The sequence below is a fragment of the Oreochromis niloticus genome, linkage group LG19 (genome assembly GCF_001858045.2).
Source record: "Oreochromis niloticus isolate F11D_XX linkage group LG19, O_niloticus_UMD_NMBU, whole genome shotgun sequence".
In the NCBI taxonomy this organism is placed as follows: domain Eukaryota; kingdom Metazoa; phylum Chordata; class Actinopteri; order Cichliformes; family Cichlidae; genus Oreochromis; species Oreochromis niloticus.
Window position 1 is genome coordinate 27,040,368 of NC_031983.2, and position 25,443 is coordinate 27,065,810.

The 25,443-nt window shown below is 40.7% G+C and overlaps 1 protein-coding gene and 1 long non-coding RNA gene across 8 annotated transcripts; one reads left to right on the forward strand and one right to left on the reverse strand.

Moving 5' to 3' along the window:
* Positions 1 to 1,726: 1,726 nt before the first annotated feature.
* LOC100704157 (plasma membrane calcium-transporting ATPase 1) lies at positions 1,727 to 17,247 on the reverse strand. 7 transcript variants are annotated; one of them, XM_005477614.4, is made up of 20 exons: positions 17,045 to 17,247; positions 15,930 to 16,172; positions 14,603 to 14,800; positions 14,104 to 14,361; positions 13,294 to 13,419; positions 12,743 to 12,898; positions 11,694 to 11,834; positions 10,389 to 10,603; positions 9,792 to 10,034; positions 8,310 to 8,551; positions 7,672 to 7,909; positions 7,174 to 7,353; positions 5,508 to 5,595; positions 5,132 to 5,238; positions 4,800 to 4,991; positions 3,703 to 3,916; positions 3,362 to 3,573; positions 3,170 to 3,277; positions 2,757 to 2,853; positions 1,727 to 2,181 (listed from the first exon to the last, which is right to left on the reverse strand). In XM_005477614.4, the coding sequence occupies exons 2-20, from the start codon at positions 16,111 to 16,113 to the stop codon at positions 2,138 to 2,140; spliced, it is 3,243 nt and encodes a 1,080-aa protein (XP_005477671.1). In that variant the 5' UTR covers positions 16,114 to 16,172; positions 17,045 to 17,247; the 3' UTR covers positions 1,727 to 2,137. The 7 variants fall into 7 exon arrangements, 4 of the variants coding, with proteins under 4 accessions (XP_005477671.1, XP_019204755.1, XP_005477670.1 ...); XM_019349210.2 differs by having other exon boundaries at positions 1,728 to 2,181; positions 4,800 to 4,862; positions 11,694 to 11,837; positions 17,045 to 17,244; XM_005477613.4 differs by having other exon boundaries at positions 1,728 to 2,181; positions 11,694 to 11,837; positions 17,045 to 17,244.
* Positions 3,927 to 10,545, forward strand: LOC112843113 (uncharacterized). Its single transcript, XR_003215247.1, has 5 exons — positions 3,927 to 4,851; positions 4,947 to 5,007; positions 5,167 to 5,295; positions 8,006 to 8,111; positions 10,407 to 10,545. It is a non-coding gene; the product is annotated as an uncharacterized LOC112843113 (long non-coding RNA).
* Positions 17,248 to 25,443: the final 8,196 nt, after the last annotated feature.

Below are 25,443 nucleotides of genomic sequence, written 5' to 3' on the forward strand. Positions count from 1 at the left end.
CAACAACAACAACAACAACAACAACAAAAAACACTTTCAAAATACATGAAAAGCACAGTAATTTAGTAATCATTAAAATGTGTTTAAAATGTGCAAATGAATGAGGAGTCATCTCAGAAATCATGACACACTGCTCTCCCTAATATAAGCTGCGTTTATGAGACGGAAGTGTCGGTATCAGGGTGATAACGCTGCAATAACAATGCAGAAGTGTTGCACAGGCTAATTCTGGCCAGTCACCAAAGTCCATTTCACAATGATCAGTACCATTTTACATGTGAGCAAACGCATGGTTCAGAGGTTGCTCATGGGAAGATGAAGAAACTTTCCTTAACTTTATTTGCAACATACTGCTGTGGATGTCATATGTTGTGACACGGGGATGATGTGTCATTCAGTCCAAGTCTGAGGTTTTGATTATAGTGGACACGTGTGCCTTTCTCCTGCTGTTCATGAAATCTTTACACCATTAGTGTCAGTATAAGAAAAAAGAGGTAGACAACCTCATTTATCGTGAGAATTGTTAACAAATGGGTCCCCTGTAATTAACAGATGTTTTTTTTTCTTGCATTTTTATTTAGGCTTTTAACAGGTTAGTGTGAGGATGAAGTCACTTAATGCAGTGAACAGCATTTTCTGTTGAAAGCAGAAAAAAGCGAATAGATGGGAGTCAGAGCTGCCTGGTTTATTTTTCTCTTTGAAAGCACACAGTTTGTCCTGACATAATTTAATTAATCTAAAGCACCGTGCCTCTCGCTCTGCTGGTATGAGTCAGTGGAGCTCACTCCACAGTCTTTCTTTCTCTTTCTTTCTCTCATGTCTATAATAGTGTTTGAATAAAATGGTATTTATTTAATTAAACTTTGGATCTTTGTGTTAAATCAGATGGACAGCCTACACTGGTCTTCATAATCCACAGCAAAATAATACTGAGACACTGGGTTTATGTTTTATACAAAGCCTGTTTTTGTTAGTAACAAATAACAAATGATGGTATCAAAAACATGAATCCAAAAATAAAAGTTCCACTGGTCCAGCCAAACTGGAAATGCTGGCTCTTCGCCTGCTAAGAAGCAGCAGGTAAGCCACTGCTTGCACTTGGGGTGAAGTGTAGCAAAACCTCACTGGTCATGTGATGTGGGTGTTTTAAAGCACACATAAATGCCTTCCTATAAGCGTAGACTGTAAAAGGTGGCGAAAGTTGCCATGAGATCACCCACTGGTTTCTAAAATCTCATCTTGAAGCCTTGAGATGACAATTTCTATTGTTAAATGAAGTTTTTCTATAGACTTCTCTCTTTCTTAGAAGTATTCGTAGAAGTCTTTTATAACCACAGCTAACTTAATTTTTCTCACACAGAAGCTATGTCCATGATGTATACTGTCTCTTGGGGCTGTAGTTGGCTATTGTCTCTGGAGGCAGGATTGATTCTGCTTGACAACGGGCCTCTGGAAATGTGCATTGTTCTTGCTGACATGTCTGTGTCCAAAACCAACTGTGTTGTTTGGGGGGTTTTTTTATTAGTATTTCGAGTACCCCAGTAGATATTGGCAGTTTACCATGTCACACAGTGCTCAAGTCTTTTACATCAGCTGTGAACTGAACTCCCATAAGATTAAAAAAAAAACTAAACCTGGCAAAAAAGTTTTTAATTAACAAATAAAGTTTTATTATTGATTTTGTTAAAAACCTCCAAGGATGAAAAATGATACCACAGAGGACCACAATAGGAACAACAGTTTCAGTAATGGTTACTTGAGGGTGACCATTAGAGGAGCTGAGTTTGAACACAGAATCCTGTGATATTAATAAGAGAGCACTTTAATCACACTTCAGATCTGGATGAACAAAAAGAAAATCTTTATTGACATGCATGTAACGTGTTCAGAGCAAAATGGCGCAACACTGTTCATCAACAAATTCAAAACTGGATTCTTTTAGGCTGATCCATTTTTGTATGGCTCAGTAGTATGTATGGCCACCTTATTGCCTGCATGCACACCCAACGAATTTCATTTTGTGGAGGGGCTGCTCCTGCGCCAGTTTTCATCGCTGACAGGGATCTGGTATATGAAGTTTTTGGGACAGTCCATCAAGTTTTGGATGGAGCTCTGAGTTTTGAATGTCTTCCTACCTTCATAGACAGACAGGCTGTCGCCGAAGGCCTTCATCACATGTATCTGAGTGAGAGAGAGAGGGAGAGAGAGAGAGACTGTTAACTCAGGTAGACCATCATGCCCCTAGGTCTTACTTTCAACGGTGTAGATTCAGACATTCAATAGAGTCACTGCAGTCAATTGTACCATATCAAGTTTTTGTTTTGGTTTTTTTTTTAATGAGTTTGAATATTTTCCATAATGATCAATGATAATCCTGTAGATCTTCAATGTAGGCATGCACGATCTTTGATATAAGAAAAGAAAATTGCCCCGTGAGGACATAAACGTCACCTTTTCAGTTCTGACTGTGGACCAAAAAAAGCCCAAACTTAAAGGCCCCCATCACTCACCTAAAATCTGAGGCTAAGGTTTGAACCATATATAATATTTAAGACCTCATCATTCTGGATAATAACCCCTGACCAAAAGGCAACTTGCACCAGTGATGTAGAAACTTAAAGCTTTGTAAAGTATTCTTAACAATGTTGTTGAGGAAATTATATTTGAAAAACACAATCGCACACAGATTCATCTTGAAGTCTGAAACTAAACCTGCACCCTGACATGTCTAATGCCGTGGTACCACAGCACCTGACCTGTCTTTGGCTCGAGGTCTCCGGGGTCGAGCACACTGTCACTGTCGTCACCCTTGTAAGCAAACTTCAGCCATTTCGTGGGGACAGTTGAAACCACCTGACAAAAGGACAAAATTACAGACATCAGACAACAGCAACACATCGTGTACCTCCACACATCCTCAACATGAAGGTGTGCTGCGACCACCTGAAGGTTTGTTGTCTTTTGATGATCAGCTGTAAAGAGACCCAGGTCATTCTTATTTTTCTCATTAATCAAGTATTTTGGTAGGAAGCATTTTCTGATCTGCTCTTGATGCATTTACTTGTCTGTTTACGGTGTTCTTTATGACTTGCCCGGTTGACTAATAAACCACCTTCTGGCGGAAAGTGCAACAAAAGCTATATTTTACTTTCATAATTTCATATCTGACCTGTGCCCACAGGAGGGTCCCGAAGCCCAAGAGGGTGCACCACAGCCACTGGTAGACATTTAGTGCCACACAGCTAAATGGTCTTCCTCCAAAATGTACAATTAGAATCTACAGGAGGACAAAGTGACAACAAATTATTATTTTTCAATAGCTTATTACACCTGATCACTCTATCTGGCCATCGAGTGCTACCTGTGCGACGTAGGTTCCTAAGATGATTGAGCAGAAGATGGGGTTCCTGAAGACACCCTCAAAAACGTTTCTCTCTCCGTTGATCTTGCGGGCATTGAATTCGTTAAAGATCTGCATGAGAACAAATGTATTGAACACCATTGTGTAGTGTTCAGACGGGGGAGCCTCAATGGGGGCGTTCCTGCCACTCTCAATGTTAAATAGCTTGTCACCTATAAGAAGGATGATTAAAATAATGACTAATTAGTGCACTTCAGTAAATGTAGATAATCATTTTCAGCACCTAGTGACAACCCAAACACAGCAGGCTAGAACTGGCCCTGTGTGATGCGTTCACTGACCAGCAAAGAGTAGGGTGAAGGTAACAGTGAGCTGGTAGATGGCCTGTCCCAGAATGTTTCTCATCATAGTGCGGGAGATGAGCGGCCGTGTGCGGCCGTATGGCTTCCTGAGCAGCAGCGCCTCAGTCGGTGGTTCTGTGGCGAGAGCCAGCGAAGCAAAGGTATCCATAATGAGGTTGACCCATAACATCTGGACAGCTTTTAGAGGCGCATCCTGGAAACATTTTGTTTGTTTGTTTTTGCATGTTAGACCAATAAGTTCATCAATTTAAAAACAAGAACAAATATTTACAACCAGAATTTGCAATTCTGAGTTTGATGTTGCTGAGGAAGAATTTTGGTTGTGGTTTTCTCTTCAACATTTAAGAGGTTACACTGATCATAAGTCATCTGTCATCTTGCCTGTCTTGAAAAAGATAGACTGGAGTCATTTGGCCACTGTTTTGCACTTTACATTAATGATATTGCTTATATTGATATATTTTTTAACTCCATTAATGTATTTTAACATTAGATCAATATCAGTGTAAATTGGGAAATTTGGTAATTTATGATCGTGTAATTTGCTTTGTTTGTTGGCAAATCCTTTGAATCTACTATTGAACTCATTGCCAGACAGCAGTAATGGCAGAAACAGTTTCAGTCTTGGAAAAAGCTACGGATCTTGCGTTCTACTGCTTGGAAACTGTTAACAATCCACACAGCCATAGCGCAGTACAAGACAGCCAATAGGCATAAAGTATTTGTATTAATTTGTCATGCAGAAAGCAATCCGTACAAAATTCAGAGTGAGTAATGACCTTTACTCTGTTAAAATCCACCGCCATCTTTTGTATTTTATTAAATCCACAAGGAGAGAACTTGACAAATACAAGCAGTAACACTTGTTTGTGTAATGCGTTACATATGGCAGTGTTTCCCAACCGGTGTGCTGTGGAAGATTATCTGGTTCCACCTAATTAGTACTCTTAGCCAGCGGTCCCCGAGCCTTTTTTGCGCCATTCTTTTTACATGAAAACTGCACTTTAGTATTTAGCTGGTTAAATGTACAGCAGCTGTGATTTAAATCTCATACAGACAGTAGAGGCGGCTTTCACCTGGGTGATGCAGGCTCCGGTGAAGGCCACAATGACAGCGACCACGTTGACGGTGAGCTGGAACTGCAAAAATTTAGAGATGCTATCGTAGACGTTTCTGCCCCACATAACAGCCTTGACTATGCTGCTGAAATTGTCATCTGTTAGGATGATGTCAGATGCCTCTTTGGCTACATCTGTGCCTGCGATGCCCTGTACACCATCACATGTAGGTTAGCTTATGAACCTGCCATTATTCTTAGTGTTTTGCAAAACAGAACTTCTGATGTGCTTAAAATGTTTTAACAAAGTATAAATAATTCCTAGAATGCATTTACATCTACTGCAGTTACCATAGCAAAGCCAACATCTGCTTTTTTGAGGGCAGGACCATCGTTTGTACCGTCGCCTGTTACCGCGACAACCTGCCTCCGCTCAAAAACTGTGCTGTCAATGATTCCTGGAAAGACACGCAATACGTGAGGACCACTAGAAGCTCTAAAATGTCTCCTAAAAGGTACAATTTTAACGCCTGAATTTCCCATTTATCTCACATTCCTTTTTTTTTAAATTTCCCTTTGACGTTCATGTAATTTACAATTTAACTTCCTTTGTATAAACTGCCCTGTTTTTAAAAAAAAATTAATTAATTAACCTTGTGTCAGTACTCCTGTGACCCTTCTGTCTAACACCCCACGCATTCTCTCACATAGTCCAGTTGTGTCTAACCTTTGACCAAAGTGTATTTGTCTGTTGGAGACGATCTGGCAAGGACTCTCAGCTTGGGCCAAATTTTATCAAGACGCTCCTGTTCAATCTGCAAAAATTACAGGACACCAGAAAATACATTTTAGTTGCTAAATATTCATTTAAACCACTTTGTCAGTCTGATAAATGAATGTACTTCCCCATTTGTTTGTAGACTATGGCTACACCTCCCTAAGCCTGGGTCTGCAGGAGGATTCTTCCTGTTGTAGCCCGGGTACATTTTATGGGGCTAAGTTTTATTTCTAGTTATATATATATGTGTATGTGTATATATATATATATATGTGTATCTGAATAGTTATCTTGTTCATTTTCCTACATTTGTATTATTCATAACTTAGTTTATTGTTTAGGTGCTTTTATTGTGAAAGGGGGAGGAGAGGAAAAGAAACGAGGGAGAAGGCAGCAGCCACGAGAGATGGGAGGAGAGAAAAGCGTGCGCGAGATGCGGCTAGCGTCTGCAGAGACTTTTTCCCGTGGACGACAAGGATAAATCATCCCACGTCGACGGCTGAGTAACAGCGTGACTGTGAGGTGGTGCAGCCCGGACTGGTTTGCACTGTTGCCTCGGAATCACCTAGTTAGCGGCGTGCTAACTTGGCTAACCGGAGTTAGCCCTCAAGGCGGACTTCGCTAAGGATCACCGGACCTGTACAGAGCGAGAGGCTACTAACTGCAGAGGCTGACCGATCAGGTTTGCTGCTCGCAAGGAGTAAGTGTGCAGCTGCATGGACTAGGGACGGACCTCTCGGCCTGCTGTGACTTTGTGGAAAGAGACTGAGCGTTCCAGGTAGGAGCACCATTTTGTTTTCTTTTAGGACCGTTGGTTCCTACGCACACAAGCATCGATCCAGGCCTGCACCGAGGGGACTTGGGAAATTGGGGTGTGAGAGTGTGTGTGTGTGTGTGTGGGGCCCATTACGGTAACGAACTGTTTAACTGTTGTTATTGTTATATTTTATCATTGCAAGAGACTGTTTACTTTAATGATTTATTGGGTGTTTACCAGTTCATTCAGTAAACCTGCTTGGTTTAAACAGAAGATTGTGTGTCTGGTACTGTTTCTTATCTATAGTTCAGAGTAAGGTAAAAGTGTATCTGTGTGTTATACGTGTGTAAATCAGGGGAGCTTGCACTGAGGGCAACTAAGTAAGTTCAAGGTAACTAGAACTCAGGGCGTACCCGGCTATAGTGGAGTACACAGTCTGGGGCGCTACACTGTTAAAAGAAAGTTCTTCTTCCCCACCTCTGTCAAGTACTTGTTGATATGGGATTCCAAGATCATTCAGTTTTGATCATACTATAAGGGCCTTTACATTATTATTCAGCTAACTGTTGCTGTGAACTTGCACAATATAAATAAAACTGAGCCACGCTGTGACCTGCGGCTGATTTGGGCAGTGTTCGTTGGCTTTTGATCCACAAAGATGTCACTTAGGACAATCACTGATCAGTAATTCTGGTCACATCAGTGATCACACTCCACCCAGCCTATTGCAACAAGTATAAATGCCCACATAAATATCACACAGCATTATCATATTTGTTTTTTCACTTTTTCACACTACTTGTTCTCACATTCACCTGCACATTCACATTCAAGTGTTGGTCTTTTTGTTTCTCCTACCTGTCCAAGTGGGTTGCAGATCAGTTGGTTGAACTCTTTGCCTTCCAAACACAAGAAGTTGTCTTCGGTATCCAGGATGCCACATTTGCTGGCGACTGCCCGGGCGGTACTGATGTTGTCTCCGGTCACCATGCGAACAGTAATTCCAGCCTGCTGGCACTTTTTGATAGCTTCTGGTACCTACGGGGAAAACGAAAGGAAAAACTATGCATAGTGTAGCATATGGTGGTTCATGGGATACCGTGGACTGATGACAGACCACTGATTTGTAGCTATTCAAAAAGAAATGCTGAAGACAAAATGGCTCCATGGTGTCTACAGCATTTGTAGAATAATGTTACCAGAGATGCAGTCCTTCATGCATCTGTACATGAGATTAATCATTCCACACAGTCACACCGAAATACATATTTTGCTCTAAATTGCTCATAATCAGTAGCTTATTGGTTATCTTATTCTGAAGGCTGTGATTGGTCCGCTGGCTCAGTGCTGGCGTACCTCAGGTCGAACTGGGTCCTCGATGCCAACCACAGCAATGCATGTCAGACCAGTTAGGATGAGGGCCTCATTCTCCCAGTCAGGCTCTCCATCAGACACAGGGAAATCTTTGTAGGCGAGGCAGATGGTCCTCAGTCCTTTTGATGCCATTTGCTCAACCACAACCTTCACCACTTTAAGTCTGTTCTCATCTTTGAAGCCTCTCGCCCTACCACTGTTTACCAGGATCTTACTGCACCTGGAACCAGATAACATGACATGCATTTAATCATTAGTTATTATTAATCTCTGACTCTTTCACTGCGTGTCTTTTGTCCCATCTTCCTCTCCTTAGCCCGACTGGTCACAGCAGATGACTGCCCTCCCTGAGGGAGGTTCTGCTGGAGGTTTCCTGTTAAAGGGGAGTTTTCCTTCCCATTGCCACCAAGTGGCTGCTCAAAGTGAGTCATTTGATTGTTGGGGTTTCTCATTATTGTTGTAAAGTCTTTCCCTTCAAATATAAAATGCATTGAGGGGACTGTGTGTGTGTGTGTGTGTCCGTGCATGTTTTCTTTTTCTAAATAATACTGAAGTGAACTGATAGGAATACAATCATCTGACAGTGCACAGACCTGTGTAAGCAGAACCAGGAAACTTACTTCTCTAGCAGGATCTCAGAGGCACCCTTGGTGAACATTCGGTAGCTGCCGTCAGGATTCTTTAGCACGGTGCTCATGGATTTTCTCATGGAGTTAAATGTGTAGACTTTAAATAGTTGCTCCTCTGGGATTTCATTGCGAATGGCCTGGTAATCTTGAAGCAGGTCAAGGGTGAATCCCAATAAGGCGCATTCAGTCTTGTTTCCCACCTGGCGAGGAAGCCCACCAACCCTCTCAGGAGGCTGGAAGAAGTAGCACCAGAAACATGTTTATGAATTTGCATTTATTTGTTACATAAAAGCAAATTGAAAAAACGAGAAAAAATTCAAAATAATTATTGTCAAGCATCCCAGTCGTGCTATGTGACCGAGGCAAAGGTTTAGAGCAGGGGTGTCAAATTCATTTTACCTCTTGGGCCACAACGAAATAAATCTGTCAGCATTTCTCTTTAGATCTAAATTTAAAGACATAAATGTGTAAAATTACAGAACAGTTCTGGGAGCTCATTGCTGAACAGTTTGGTTGTTTGTTTGTTTTTTAACAGTAGCTGTAAAAAAATAAATTGGGAAAAACAGAGGTATTGAAGTGTTATTAGAGACATAGCTAAGCTTTTTGCAATTTGGCATAATTTGTGAAAGTTGTTTTTTTTTTTTTTTTCAGTACTGAATAGCAGAAATCAGACTTTCTTGTCAGAGGTCATTTTGGGGGGGGGAGACGGTATCAGAGAAGACTGTACACAACTATACTTCCTGTCTTCGGAACATCTGCCCCCCTCCCTTATTTCATATAATGGTATGATCCCAGTCTGTCATTTCGTGTGATTGGCCGCATGGTGTGCCCACCCCTGCCTGCATGAATTCTTAGCAGGGCTGAAGATTCAGCAACCACATAACAACAGGCCATTAATAACTGACATATGAAATTGTCTCACAGGGTGAATGTGGTCCACGGGCCATAGGTTTGACACCCCTGGCTTAGAGCTAAAGGTCTGTTTGTGAGCTCCACACAGTGGCCACCGGTGGACCTAATGTTTGGGATGCGTTCAATGGAGAGAGAACTTCCATACAAGAAGGAAGGATGAGTTCAACTTTTGATGAGTTCAAAGACCTTTTATAGAACACGTCTTACTCATCCAACGATACCTTGACATCAGACCAGAACAGCAAGGGATTAAACCACCAAACTACTGATTAGTAGATATCCTGCTAATCCTGTTTCCACTCATGTCAGACAAATTAGTCACCGATATATTTGATTTGCCTTGTTGCCTTACAGCAAGAAAGTCCTAAGCAGAGAGAAAAATGCCGAAAAGTATTTACTGGTGCTTTTTAGTTCTTATATCTGAACCTGTCTGTGCTCTACTTTACCAGTGGATCCAGGAGGCAGTGATCAGATAAGTTCTGATCTGCTCTGGCACTTCTCCAAACTAACCTACAAATGTTCACCGAGATCTTTGAATGAATGGCTATTTTTACAGCTCACCATAATCTTAGAGGTGTAGGCACAGTTGACCCCGATGCCCCGGACCAGCAGGTCCAGGATGTTGGCAGGGATACGGTCTGGCTCTGGCACCGCTTTGTAGTGTCTGTTTGCAATGAAGGCTTGCACCACTGTCATGCGGTTCATAGTTAGTGTGCCCGTCTTATCGGAGCAGATGGTGGTGGCGCTGCCCATCGTCTCACAGGCGTCCAGATGGCGGACCAAGTTGTTGTCCTTCATCATTTTCTGATCAAAGTGAGAGCGGTGTTACCCAAGTCTTAGGATTTTATTTCATTAACCAAAAACATCAGAGCAGAAATTATGGTTGATCTTATTTTGTTTAACAAGCATCAAAATAGTCTTAGTAGTACTGTTTTAGTGGGGGTCATAGCTCCAGCCTAGCAGGAAGACAATAAATAAAACAGTAAAATCCACACCCACACACACTCATGCAGTTTTAAAAATACTAAATAGTGAAAACATTAATCTGGGAGCTTTCAAACTTTACACTACCATGCAAGTTTCATGTGAAATAATACATTTAGTCTAACAGACTGAAGAGTTCCTGTTGTCAGACTGTAATGCCACATACAAATACACCTTAACTGAATACGCTAGGGAGATGGTGACTGCCAGAGGGAGACCTTCAGGTACAGCCACCACGAGCATCGTCACACCGATGATGAAGAAGTTGACCAGGAACTGCACGTAGATGGGCACACAAGCGTAGGACCAGACAACACCCTGGATCCAGAAGGTATCAATCAGGAAGCGAATGATGAGGATGAAGACGGTGAGAGCCGACATGATCAGACCTGAAGGCAGAGACAGAGTAGGAAGGTCATCTGTGAACCTGACTGAGGGTACAACAGGGTGTCGTGGGTCTGCTGTGATCTGCACTGGACAAGGTTTAAAACAAACTTGTACAGAAGCAATAATAGCTTCAGAAGCTATAAATCCTTCTTACTCAGTCCTATGCAGTCATATCTTTTCTACTGCAGATACAGTAGGCAAGTCAAATCAGTGTGTTTGGTCAGTTGGTTGGTTAGTGGCTAGTCTTTTTGACCAGTGACTGTGTTTTCCTGCCGACAGTGAGGAGTTCACCTCCTAACTGTTGGGAAACTGTTTACCAGGTGAATTTTACTAAAACTTTATATTTTTGCTTTTTCCCTCTCATGTGACTTTTAAAGTGAAGGGCAAAACATTTTGTCATCTTAAATAACAGGTTTATGAAACAAAAAGGATGAGTTGTTTAGAGAGTCCTCATCCTGCTGTGGTTTGTATATCCCAACTGTGCATCCTTGATTACAGCTCCTCCTGGAGCCTCTTTACTCTCCTCTGTCCTCCACAGGAATTCCAGGAATTAAGGCAGACTTCAGCATAGCGTATTAGGTTTGAGTTTTGTCATAGGTAGGAGACAAATCAGACAAAATTACTTGTCTTCTTGTCATCACAGTCATGGTTCGACAGTTCTCTAGTTAGTGTTGCTTATGACTCTGCTGTTCCTGTTTAATTTTCTTCTTGGCCATATTAGTCTTTTTTGTGTGCAACCTTTTTTTGTCTTACCTTGTTTGTGTGGTTGAATAATTATTTGGATTTATTCTGTCCACTGCGTCTGTGTTGTCTCCTGAGTTGTTAGAGTAAGAAGCAATGACAAGAACAAGGGAAGACTGGACCGCGCTCACTCTCCGAATTTGTCACTCGTGTGTATCAGATGTTGACTTTGTGGCTGTTTCAGTTCTATAAAATTTTTAGTTTTGGGTTATTTTGGGTGTTTTAAATATTCACAAGCATGATGATGTATAGATGTGTGGTCTATTTCTTAGCAGAGAGGTGGGCCCACGCTCTCATATGCTGTTGACATGTCTGACTTTCAGTCTCCATCATTTATCAAACTGTTTGTACCTGCTTGGCCGATCTGCACAGCCAGCCTGGCGAGCTTCCCTTGCAGGATAGATTTCTCTTTTCTCTGTACGGGTTTTTTCTTCTCTGGTTCACTCTCAGTTTCGAGTGGTTGCATCTCCACAGCGGGGCCGTCCTTGTTTTCTGCTACAGTCGACAAAAGAAATGTCAATAAAACATTCAGCTTGTTTGTTTTGTGTTTTTGTTTTTCCATGTTTCCTCTTATAAAGGCTCTCCCTTAAGTTTTTTTTATCCTTCTGTGCCTAAATATACACTGGGGGATTGCTGACTTTAAAACCCTACCAGGAAGAGAGAGAGGTTGTTACTCTGAGTTTAAGGCCCAGAAGTGTTCACTATGATGTGTGACTGACTGCAATCTAAAGATTTTTTTAATCACTGTTAAAGTTTAAATAACTGGTGAGTGAGAACAGCTTGGATGTATTTTAAGCAAACGAGAATCAAATGACTCATGCTGTGCTTAAAAAAAAATGTGTACATATATATTTCATCATAAAAAACACTAAGCTGTTTGTTGGAGGGTGCTGAATTTTTTTTGATGTTGTGTTTTTTCCTAAAGTTTCAAACATGCGTCTGTTTATCTGAACCAATCATGCTTACATGTGCAATCACTCACCTCTAAGGTCTTATGAGCCAGCCAACTGATATCATGGTTATGTTAAGCTGAGCGGCTACATAAATGTTATTAACTGCTGCATTTTCTGCATTTCCATGAAATGCCTTGTCAGCATTGCTCAAATGAGACCCACAAGTATGGACACACATGATTATTATTAAGTAAAAAACGAGCAAAAAGTCAAATATAAAATGAATGTCAGTCACTTTTTCACTGGATTGGTGGATTGTCATGAGTTGGAATGATTCTGCAGATATACCAGCTAATACAATTATTACGTACTAGTTTATTGCAAAAACAACACATGTGTAGGTTCTAAGTCAGAGAGGACTGGTATGAATAAAATGCACACGGTCAGTGCTGCTCTTGTACACTTCCTTTCTGGAGTGAAATTTGATCTCTCTGCTGTTGAACTTACCTTCTGGGAACCTTGAGTCTTCTTTCCCCCAGTTGTTCTGGTCCACATTGCCATCTTCTTCACCTGCACCAACCAGTGTGAAGATGATTCCACTCTGAGAGTTCACACCTACAGCAGTGACCACCATCTTGCCTGAGCCTTCCATTACATGGGTACCTGAGAGAGGAATTCCATTAAAAAAAATAAATAAAACAACACACCCTGCGCTCATCCTGTCATTCTGTATATGGTATACATGGTGTTTGTGCTCACTGTTTGTATGTGACCTCTGTCAAAGAACTTATTGGGTCACTAGTACCATAAAGTGTGGACCAGTGATCAAAAACTAGACCCTGTAATTGGCTACAGACTGCAACGTTTCAAATGTTAAGGTCCCCCAACCATTGGACCGTGGAGGCATGAAACGTCTGGTCCAACTGCTTTCTTCTAAATCTTATTTTATTGATCACAGATTTACTATTACTGTATCGACAGACCTAGAGATGATGATCAGTGCCAGGTCTCAGTGATCTTGGCTGTATTTTGGTGTGACCAAGAGCAGAGTGACTCACCTGACAGCAACATGACGTCTTTGTCAAGTTTCTTCTTGACATGATCCGACTCTCCAGTTATGGAACTCTCATCGACCTTAAGATCATTGCCCTGAATCAGGACACCGTCAGCGGGGAGGAGGTCACCTGGAATGCCAACATCTAGAGGTAATAACTGTTTGGCCACGTAATTAACTTTTTTTTTGTTTTTTGTTTTTTTTTCATTGGCGTCTTTGGCTTGTTTTTTTGCCTAAAAGGTGAAAGGTCCCCAGTTGGAAGCTGGAAGGAGATATAAATCCCTTCAGGGTTGCGTCAGGCATTCGCGGTAAATCAAACATGAGTTACTCAGGTGAAAACCTCTTGTGAATAAGAAAGCAGCCGAAAGTAGTTTTCTTTGCTGTCTGGGACTTTCTTACATGACATTCTGCACCAACCTAGTCTTTATGATAATGTGTAACTTTATGGCTGTTATTAATTCAGGCATGAGCAGAATCAATCAGATTGGAAAAATTTAATATAAAGAGATAATTAAATTGCTAAACTAGCTAAAAATCAATCTTTGACTAGAGATGGATATTAAAACTATCTTGCTGGTACTGACTGACATGTGTTCATGTAAATAACTTGTAAAAGAGAATTTTATTCTTTCGTGTCATATTTTCTGATTGGTTTTGGGGAAATCAAAGTTAATATATATTTTTTTAAAGTTAAGCATTAAATAAATAACATCTCTGGTATCATTACTGATGGTCTGATAAGAGCGTGTTGGAGTGAGTGACTCATAGAAATCATGCTTTGACAGCACCAGCTGTGTAAAATCAAATTTCTTACCATATTTGACTTGTGCAATATCACCAACCACGATCTCGGACACTTTGATCTGGATCATCTCCCCCCCCCGGATCACTGTGAACTTCTGCTCCTGTTCAATGCGCTTCTGGAGGCCACGGAACTGCTTTTCCTTACTCCACTCATTGAAGGCCGTCACTAGTGCCACAACCACTACAGACAGGAGAATGGCAGCGCCTTCGATCCATTCAGCTTCTGCTTCACCTTCATTCTCCACAACTGTAGCTGCACTGCTGCAGTCTGCAGGGATATACACAGGCTGAAAGTTTACTTTGATGAACAGGCACTTCTGAACACTACACACACACACACACACACACACACACACACACACACACACACACACACACACCATGAGTGCAGTGTCACACGCCTCTTGCTAAGCCTGCTGGGAAAAACTGCTTTGTGCTTTTCTGTTCGAGACTCTGGCTTACAAAAATCTAAACTCCTTCCTTATTTTGAGTAAATTAAATATACTCACTGTGTCTTTCAGCACTGGGTGGATGGTAAAAAGAAAGGCCAAGAGAAATGATGGCTGCTACAACCAGGATAATGAGAGTGATGTCCTGCAGGGCTGCCCACACTAACTCCAAAAAGTTTTTTGGCTTCTTAGGGGGGATAACATTTGCTCCAAACTTCTCCATCCTCCTTTGTAAGTCTTCTGGCTTTCCATCCAAACCTACAGCAGGAGTTACAAAAACATTACAACTTCTATTCACTTCTATTCTATTTTCTATCCAGGTATGCTTTTACTGCATTGGCAGCGTGTTTGTGATCAAACATGCAGCCTGTTTTATTCTTATCGCCATGGGGTATGTTAGTATATCTGAATCAAACTTGTGCAATCTGCATACTATCTGCCCCCATTTCTCTATTGAAGGAAACCCATTTACTTCCTGGTGAAGCAGTGAAAGTGGTGCTGCAAGAGGGAAGCCTGAACCTTTAAGGCAAGAAAACAGGACAAAGTCTAAATGAAGAAACTGAAACGACTGTGTACAAAGAGGAAGCCTGCGAAAGGGCATGTGATCTGTCAGCTGGCTGCCAGTGTTACTCCTTAGCTTCCTAGTAGATTTATACCTATGGTATAAATTTGAAAATCCTAGGGGATTTTTGGAAAAAAATCACCTTGAGGTCGGCGTCACTGACATTCATACTCGTCAGACTTGTAGATGCATCTATGGTATCAGTTTCACAATCCTAGATGACTGCCTTCTTCAGTTATCGCATTCACAAACCACACTGCCCACTCGCTCAGCACGGAATAACAATACTGGTGAGGGATTAAAAAGGTTAAAGCCTACTCCTTTCTATTCTCATTTAGTATTTTGTTTTAGAATTTTAGTATTCATCTATTTTTTGTTTTATTGTAATTCTAAGCATTCTGTTGTTCGTATTTATTGTTGTTGTTATACTCTAGTCTCTTAGACTGAGACTGTTTTAAGACAGTGGATTCACATTTTTTTAATCCCCATTAAACAATGATTAAATTAGTCATCAGGAACATCCTGAGAAGTAGACTATTATTTCAAATAAAAATATTTTACTTTCACTAGATTTAAAGAAGTGATCAGACAGATCTGTTGCTTTGTGGTGCTGAGAAATACTTTCTGTTGGTATAAAATGTCAGATTACAATATTAATTCAAATTCACCCAAATGCAGTAACTTCTGGTGTCATAAAAAAAAATAAAAATAAAAACTAGCAGCAACATGGCAGCAGCTAAAAACTATGGTTTCATCTGAAAACAAGTGAGTGATGGATCAGAGGCTATGCTCATCTTTTGTATACAGCCCATAGAAGTAACATACCTCTGATAGGTGACGTCTTCAGCCTGGCACACAGTCCGTTAACGTCTCCATAACATTCACAGATCTTTGCAACTGCCTCCTCCCCTCGAAGCTCCATGAGCAAGCACAGTTCCTCCTTTGAGCAGCCAAACTCTGATTCATGGCCACATAACCCATGCCCGTACTCCAAAAAGTTGCTGGCCATGTCTCCTCCTTCAGGGTCACAGTAGAGACTTTGTGATACGACTGAGGTGTAGATTTAGTCTATGAGGGAAGCAAATCCACTTATTAAAAGAAAAAACACACGTAGCGCTACGGAAAACTGGCTACTATACCCAAACTTAGTATTTTCTAGGAAAATGTAGATTGGAGCACCTTACCGGAACACTTTAAGATATTCTCCTATATAGTCTCCATCTGACATTGTTAAAGACTCATGAACTTATCTTATTTACTGTATGGTACTGGGGGGAAAAAATGACTACTTATACGGACTTGAGCGCTTTGTAGATTAATCTATGGCAAGTGTAAACCTTCACATAATATATTTTTTAAACTAAAATATCAGTAGTTTACATATCTATCATTCAAGGAACTTTTCTCCATCTAGAAAGACAAATATTTTTCATGCAGTTGCACTCCTGTGTACTAAAGCCAGCACTTATGTTGTGCTGACTTTACAATACAAAGACTCAGCTGAGTGAAAATACAGCCAATGCCAGAAAAAAAAAAAACTTTTAAAGCGCTTCAGAAAGTCTGGAGAACTGTGGCTCAAAACCACTTTAAAAGAGTTAGGGGGGGGGAAACAAGGTGGCTCCTTACCAAAATATTTTTTAATTAATGATCATTTATTTTCAACCAAATCACGGTCTTTTTCCAAGCCTTTGCTAATATAGCCTTTATACTTATGTATTAAAGTACATCACCAAAGACGAAACTCAGAAATTAAATGTTATGAGTTCGTTTACATTTTACGACTAATTTGGTTAACAACAGTCGCCAGTGGTGGTTTGTTTAGCTAGCTAGACAGCCTTCAAAAGTCGCCATTGGGTTGTTTTAACTGCACATTCACACTGATTAATTAAGTCATTTATATTAAACCTATACTTCTATGTGACAGCTATGTTCTCACTCACCTTAAAATGAATATAACTACTGAAAACTGAAATAATATGATTATTCCTCTGCCTCTAAAAAAAACCAAAAAAAAACGGTGCATTTACAAACTATGGCAGTAACTGATAAAAGTGAAATGAGAAGCCGTTAGGGTCAACAGATGTGTTTCGGACACAAATTGTCCTTTTTTCATTTGTTAAAGAAAGGCATTTTCATTTAAAAAAAAAAAAAAAAAAAAAAAAAAAAAACTCTTAATAAAGTCAGCGAACGTGTAAACGTAAAATCCCTAATGACACCTTTTTACGCCTGGGAGCGTTAAGGGTCTCGAAAAACGCCATAAAACTTGAACGCCTCCTTACATGCTGTGAAAAATACTACACTCTCTGTGGTCATTGAACGCTGCTTTTCCCGCAATCATGGGTAAAAACTGTGATTTTATTAAATTTATTTGGTTTATATGATGTAATTTTTGTAAAATGCTCTTCAGAATCTTCCCTAATTTGACTGGATCGAGCTCCTCTGCAGTTATTGAGCAACTAAAGATCTCTAGACTAGAACTAATTTGTGTTGAATGACCCTTTTTTATTTAGTGATGTATACCCAGGTGATATAGGTGAGTGTTTCACTCTCCTATGGTGTGGACATCATTTAACTGCAACATAAAGTATTTATTTGCAGTTGTCATAGTGCAATATGTTGCACAGCTCTTTCCTTCTTTCTCTCTGTGAACTTTTGTGTCTGTTAGACGTGCAGCAGCTGGTACAGTGTTAGACTGATGAAAGAAGGGTGACAGCAGGATGGAGGGATGGGAGATGTTACTGGAGTGGAGCGCAAGAGGGTGGGGGGGAGGTTGTATCAAACACTAGTCTAATGAGCCATCTGTAGTGGCAGCACTGTGGAGGTTACACCTGACCTGCTAACGTCAAACAATGTCGCACAAGAAGACACCCATAGGCAGTGTACCATGTTGGATGAGTACATTAAAAACAGCAGAATCAGCTAATGTGAACTCGAATACAGCTCACACATTTGTTTCTAAACGACTATTCCAAGCACTTTTACAGTACATTCATACAGCACACACCCCAATGGAAGCTTGAGGCAGTTTAAGGTTCTTTATTGTTATCTTTGATATTCAGCAAAGCAATAGTCTGATAAAATGTCCGCATGTACGCCAACTTTAGCCCTTTGGCAGCTGGGAGAAGCTTCAGCACCCCGCTGCAGAAGAGGATAAATGAATGATCAGGTGTACAGATGGGTGTATGTTACTTAAAATAATTAGGTTTATCTAAACTAACTGAGGGCATTCCTCTCTTGATTATGTTTTTCCAAAAAGAAAATTATGTTCTGCATCTTTAAAACACAAGCAATTATAAATAAATAAATAAATACATAAGCTGGCAGTAATGCCTAAAACAAACCTGTCACCTGTAGATAAAATGACCTCCTATCACTGAGTAATCGTTGTCTGTTATCATTATCACTGAGTGCTCGTTTGGGGAGTGTAACCAATGTTATTTTTAGTACCTATAACTTACAAATGTCCCCTGAACACATCACATACAGGCAAAGTTACTGTTACATAACGCAGACAGCTGTACAGCACAGCAGGGATGACATTTTTTCTAAGCATCCCCTTGCCCCCAAGGAATGGAGAAGTAAAACGCCTCGGGCTAAAAACAAAATACACCACATACTACAGAAGTGTTTTTGAGGCATTTAATGGCTTTAAAATTCACAGGAGAGGTATTGCGTATTTAAAGCTGGAAAATAAAACTTTAACAAACAAACTGAAATGAGCAAAACCAGCCAGGAAACTAACTGAAGCTTTGATTTGTTTTAAGTTTTTTTTTAAAAAATCTGCAAAACAACAAATATGACCATGACATTAAGCAGTTTGTGTTTGTGACCTATTAGGTGATCACTGTGTGCAAGTTTCACTAGATTGTTACCTTACTGCAGGAGCATTCTTCTGCAGCACTTTATAGGGAAGCACTCCTTGAATATCTGTGTTGCACACAGTCTTTGTGTCTGTTTAAAATGTAGCTGTGCAGATTGTGCAGAGATCTTCTCATCCAAACAACATGACTGAGCAACATTTGGCTCAGCAAACAAAAAACAACTAATAACTTGAAAATAAGACGATAAAGATTAGGCTAAAGGTTTGGTGATTAGTTGTGATAATAACATTTAGGGTTAAGCATGGGAATGCATTAGCGTGGATGAAGACTCCCAAGAAAACATGCTTGCATATATGTTTGATTTTCCCCACACACGCAGTGAAGCAGCCAGCAGTCCCTCTTGAGGAAATGGTGGTAATGGAGGCCAAAATCACAAGAACCGCTCATCCAAATAACTCCAAATTTGGCACTGCACTTATTTGTGTCCTGAGGAATGCACGTGCCAAGTCTGAAATGGATTGAAGAGCTGGTTTTGGAGATGGGCAGAGAACAGACGGAGGGAAATTCAGAGATTTGTTGAACTGCTAGTTGGATTAATTAGGATAATGCACTGATTTCTGTGAGTGTGAACGCGACTGTTACATTTCTTTTGTTTCTTTGTCAAAAGCAAAGCGATACATTGCTCTTTTACATTGATCATCTCTTCTCCATCTTCTCACTTGGGTCTGCGTACATTATATCCATCAGTGTAAAGGAAGCTGGGCTGTAAATCACAGCCAAACAATCACCCCTCCATTAAGGTCCTGCTCATAATCACGCTCCAGAGCATAAACGAACAGAACATGATATAGACGAGTAAGCAATTGATTCCCAATACACTTCAGGGACTCTGAGAGGTTTCTGATCACCCATAGCAGCATGATCTGCATGATGTGCATCTACATCATTAGTCCATGTGGATGAGGAGAATGGGTTAAGTCTAAATGGTCCATTTTGGGCATGAATGATAGAAATACTCTAATGAATGTCCAGAGAATTGGGGAAAGGGAGAAAACCACATAACTGCATTATTTTAGCACTTAACCTAGCATTTTTCCAACAAACTGATAAGAGGAATCACTGGTGCATCTCCTCAAGCATCCTCTCTGTCGGCTCCACTTTCATGGAAGCATGGTTATCATCCATCCCTGCTGTGCATGTCCACACAGGCAGAAATAAGCATCTTCTCACAAGGAGATGCAATGAATACTAGCAAACTGACACTGAGGAAGCAAACACCAGCCTCTGTGCTGATGTGGAGCTGAACACTTAATGGAATTATTGTGCTCGATCTCCTCAAAGAGCAGCCAACTGCCACATTATCAATGCCTAGGTTGAACAATCCGGTGCTATTTTCTATCCAAAGGCTGAATGCCCCAAAGCCATGGAAATGGGGGCATAATGCGGCACCAAAGGCAGCAGAGTGTTTTCAGCTTTCATGTCGGGCCAGTAACAGAAAGAGAGGGAGGAATGGGTGAGCTACAGGCTAAGGAGTCGATTTGTGAACTGGAGCACTGAATGGACGCCTCATCGATTGAAGAATTGTGATGATTACAGGGTTCGCTGCTGTGTAGTAATGCAATAGGCAAAGCCATCACAGCCTGTACTGTTATCTGGCCAAATGATTTAGACCCTGCCTCGTTAATAGCGGCCATCCATTCTGGTCAAATGGCTGTGGATTTATCTAACGTGGCCCTGCGACGCATGACTAAACAGGAAGATGCGCACGTACACACATCTGTAGGGAAAATACACATGACGGGGGGGGCTGTACTCTTTTCCTGAACATCCACTGCGAGCAGTCCAGCCTCTGGGAACATATGAGGGTGAGGACAGAGATAAACAAACCTCTCACACTGTAACTCCATGATTAAGCACACATCCATTTTTAACAGCCCGTCTACAAATGAATTACGCTGGTCGTCAAACACAGTAAGTGCTCCCTGAGGAAAGATGAAGGAGAGAAAAGAGTGGAGGGTGCTCAAAAAATGCCATATTTGCCACATTACTATTCATGTTTTTTTTTGTCCCCCACCCATTAATTATCCTCGAGAGCGGTCCTCAAAAAATGAGCTTGTGTGAAGAGCTTCTTCATGTTTGACAAAAAGAAAAAAAAAGTCCTTCTCAGGATAAAAGCATCGACTTACCATGGTCCACAAAGTAATTAAGAGTCAGACGGTAATAACTCTGGTGAGAGGGAGGAATTAATAGAAACACAGAGGATTTCTTTCCCAACTTTTAGAGTGATTATTTAAATTGTTTCATCCCAACTTCTACTTTCAATTCCTCTCCCTTTCTTTGTTACTCACTTCCTCCATCATTCTGTAGAACCTTTGAGGAAAGGCCCCAGAACATGCCTGATCAATAATGTGCCAGCAGAAAAAAATAATTTATTCTTTTTTTTTTCTGTTTTTCGCTTTCAGTCGCGGTTCCTTTGCTCAGATCGATGGATTTCAATTCCAGCAGCAAGGCGTCCTCGTCTGGGCCTGTAACACTCCCGTGACGTGGGAAGCAACACAAGCACAGTAATATTCATCCGGATAAATGGGTGGAAACATGGTGCATGGCTTCAAACGCACTGTACTGTTCAGCATTACTGTAGAATAAAAGATTAGCTTATAGTTTTGACGTGAGGGTTGATGACCTAAACTCGGCATCAACACAAATGCCCCCTCATCATTACTAAAGCACATTTATTGCTGCTGCTGTGATGAGTTTATATCTGCAATAATGCCGGTGGCAGCACTCTGTTGTTGCTCCCAGAGAACGTGGGAGTCGGTTATTATTTTGGGGAGCAGTCAGCTCGGAGTCGTCCCATAACAGGTGCCATTAGCATTCCTGTGCTGATGTTGGCAGTGATTAGAGGCAGGGCGAGAGGGTGGCCGGGGAAAGTGGAAGGGTGGTTCAAAGAGGTAATGGGTGCTGACTTACAGCCAGTGATGAAGGAACGACAACATTAGCTGACAGAAGGTCCGGGACAGAGGCCAGCTCGATTGGATCGGGTACACACATCCCGGTTTTTGCACCAAACACATTTCTGGTTCAGATGAATCAGGCTACGTTTTAAAGAGAGAGCTAATTCAACATTATTCTCATTTTAGAATTATAAAATAATAAAACTACATCCCTCAGGAGTTGGAAATGCAAAACAGCCCTATGAGAAAGTCGATTATGATCATTTCACTCATTAGGTCACCAGAAACATATTTCATATTTAATGATAACATTGTTCTGTGTATGCGGTGCAAATAGCCTGCTTTAAAAAGGACATCATTTGTAAGATCATTGTTTGTTTCCCATGAGTGTGAGTCACTAAAAGAATCTGTTAGTGCATTAATCAGTACATTTTCAGCTCCCCTACACTTTCGAATTGGATTCATCTTCCTGTTTCAAGATGATTTACAGTAAGTTCATCCCTGTGTTAAGAGCATAATTCAGTGAGTGGGATGACTTGCTAATAATCCCCAGCCTCTTTCCCAGGAAATCTTGCTGTGTGGGTAAACAGCAGTTCAGCTGGAAAATTGTTTTAAAATCCGTCTTTTTGACTTGTGAGAAACGAGATTCCTGGTAGCAAAAACAGCAAACAAACAGCAAAAAATAGCATGAACGCTTGAGCTGAGCAACATTCATGGTTCAGTGTAAGAAAGCCTTCACAGTTCAGTCAGCCCACATGTGTTAAGCTGCTTTTATTCTAGACATTAAATTCTCTCAAACAAAATTAAAGCAAACATTATCTAAGAAGGTGGTGTTCAACTGTATGCCCTCAAAGAACGTCCTGAGTTTGAATCCACCAGCCAGCTGGGACCTTTCTGTGTAGAATTTGCATATTCTCCACATGCATGTATGGATTCACTCCATGCAATGGATTTTCTATAGCGTGGTATCTACAACTGTCTAAATGTAGTGAGACCGTAGCACTTTAAACCTTTGATAAAACTGGCCAAGCAGTCCTAAAGTGCAGCCTCGTTTACATTCCAGCAACCGTCACACAGGCATGGAGATCGATTGACAACTGCCTGGCACCCACCAGTAATTAGTAAAAAATGAGTATTCCCCACCTGGTTGTGAGTGGTTGTTCCAGTCATGCAGGCCTGGAAACCATGACCCCATGGTAATGACCAGCTGCTGAGGGGAAAAGTGTGTAACTGTGTGGTGGTGGGAGGTTGGTGAAATTAGTTGCAAAGCGGTGTATGGTGCTGCACTGAAAACCTTGTGATTGTTTTAGTTGCTAGACTATTGCTGTGTAGTTTGCAGAGAAAGCATCAACTCATCTACAAACACTCACCTACTAAGCAGCTGTGAAACTGTGAAGAGTACAACACAAACCAGAAAGAAGTTTGACTTTGAAAGAGAGAAGTCGCCTGGTTTGGTTTACATCGCTCTTTTTCAACTTTCATTACCGCTTTGTGGTTAATTATCGAGTGTTTGCAGACAAATCTGCATCTTCCATGCAAGCTGCAGGACACCATAGTGAACAGTAATTAAGAGATTACAAGCAGGTTTTTGATGCAGCATCCTTTTTGCAACCAACTTGACCCAGCAAACCCACACAACCAGGTCAAAGAATACTCTTTTTTTTTCCAGGGTCAGCCCTTTTCCTCAGAGGTTGAAATAACGAGATACCAAAAAGACATGTCCGTGACCTAAAAGCTCAGGCTTTTCAATGCTCTAAACTCTGTTTTGACAGCTTTTTTTGTCTTGGATCTGTATGATGTCAGCAAGAGCTAATTAAAAACACTACCCCGCCCACCAGCTCTCCAAAACTTAAATTTGTGAAGGATAGCTGATCAATAAAAAGTGGCTTTAAGCCCTAATAGCTTAAAGCTTCACTAAGTCCCATTATAAGAATTACTTATAGCTTTGTGTGATACTGTAAATCAAACAAAGCTACTCTGGTAAAGTCTGAGAAAGAATATCTGGAGGTTGAAATGATCCATGGCTGAGTTCTAACAAAAAGGACATGCCTTTGCATTTTTTTAAACAGACAGGGTTCATTACATCCAATTTGTCCGGTGCTTCACTGGTTCACAAAATTGCACCGATGATCAATTACTGCTGATTAAATCATGTAAAAATCCCTGGAGACACCAAGAATACAGAAGAGTTTAAAGAATAACAGAAACATTTTAGGCATATTAAACACTTTCCTTGAAAACAGAAGCAGTAGAGTGTTTGGTTACTGGTGAGTAAAGAGGCTTTTTTTTCTTCCTGTTTCAACTGAAATCTCACATCAGCCCATCACCTAAATGTGTACCAAGAATGACAGCATTGCTATTTTCCCTCAGTCCCCAAAATAACGTACCCTGCAGTATATTATGGACGTTAAAGTGCGAAAGGCTTCTGGTGACTCCATTATATATGAAAGTAGAGATTAGGTGGTATTGAGTACTAAAGGAGGAGGTTGGGTGGATGGCATAGTGTGTATTGTAGTTACTTTAGGAGGCGGATCTTAAAATCATAACTTGATTAAACACACAGTGATGAAGATGGAAGGCTGTCAAAATAATCATACCAGGTTATACCAAGAACTCAGCCCACAAATAAACACCATCTAAACCCAAACTTTTTTTGAACACATTTACATATTGTAAAAGAAATTGGAAATTATAATATCTCATCATTAAAAATGTGGCACCCACTGCAATCTTAATGCTAAGTCAAGTGAACTAGAGCACAGTAGCTGTGGAATAAATAATCTGACACAACAGAAATGATGCAAAATGTCAACTTTTTATTTTTAATTCAAAGTTTTCATTACTGTTGTTTCAAAATGTAAATATAAAAAGCTAAAAATTTCTCAAAACTGTCTGCTAAAACAGAACAATGTAAAAAGGGGAAAGCTATAAACGTATAGGCCAGTGGAAAAATTAAATTACTTAAAAAAATATAGGCATAGTGCAAAATACAGCATTTTATATTAAAAAGTTCTCTTGGGGAGCTAAAGCCACACTGAAAAGTCAGCTACACTCGGCTGCTCTGCTCGCTAATTTAACTAATGTTAAACGTCACAGTAAAAAAAAGAAATGGTGTGATAATAGCTGAAGTTATTCAAGTGTCTCTCTCACACACACACATAGTTAAGGCTACACTAACAGCATTTACCTCTTTAGCATTATATTTAATCATTATTTTCTGCCCGGTTCACCACAGTCTTGCTTTGTTTCCCTCCTCTTCCTCTTTTTTCTTCTTTCCTTTTTCACTCCCAGAAGGATTACTCCTCATGTTCACTGACTTGCCTTCGTTGTCATTTGGTTTGTTTAAACAGAGGCATGAACACCACGAGGAGGCGTGATTGGAGTCAGATGGGAAGTCGGGTCTCTCACTGCAAACTTCGCTCATTACCGCTGCTGTAGATTCAGATTTGTCAGGCCCTGGGGGGGTCTCACACTGGCCTGGGGCCCAAAGCAGTTGCCTGTCTTTCCTATAATATGCCCAAATGTTGAACTTGTGCTTTAAAATGAGAAAAAACTATATCATTG

Bases quoted from the DNA above. Each gene is read 5' to 3' on its own strand.
- LOC100704157 (XM_005477613.4), bottom strand. From the start codon at position 16,113: ATGGCCAGCAACTTTTTGGAGTACGGGCATGGGTTATGTGGCCATGAA. The intron at 2,854-3,169 runs GTCAGATATGAA...TCCTTTTGTCAG, and splicing joins GGACCCTCCTGTGGGCACAG to GTGGTTTCAACTGTCCCCAC. The intron at 2,182-2,756 runs GTCAGGTGCTGT...TCTCTCACTCAG, and splicing joins AGACCTCGAGCCAAAGACAG to ATACATGTGATGAAGGCCTT.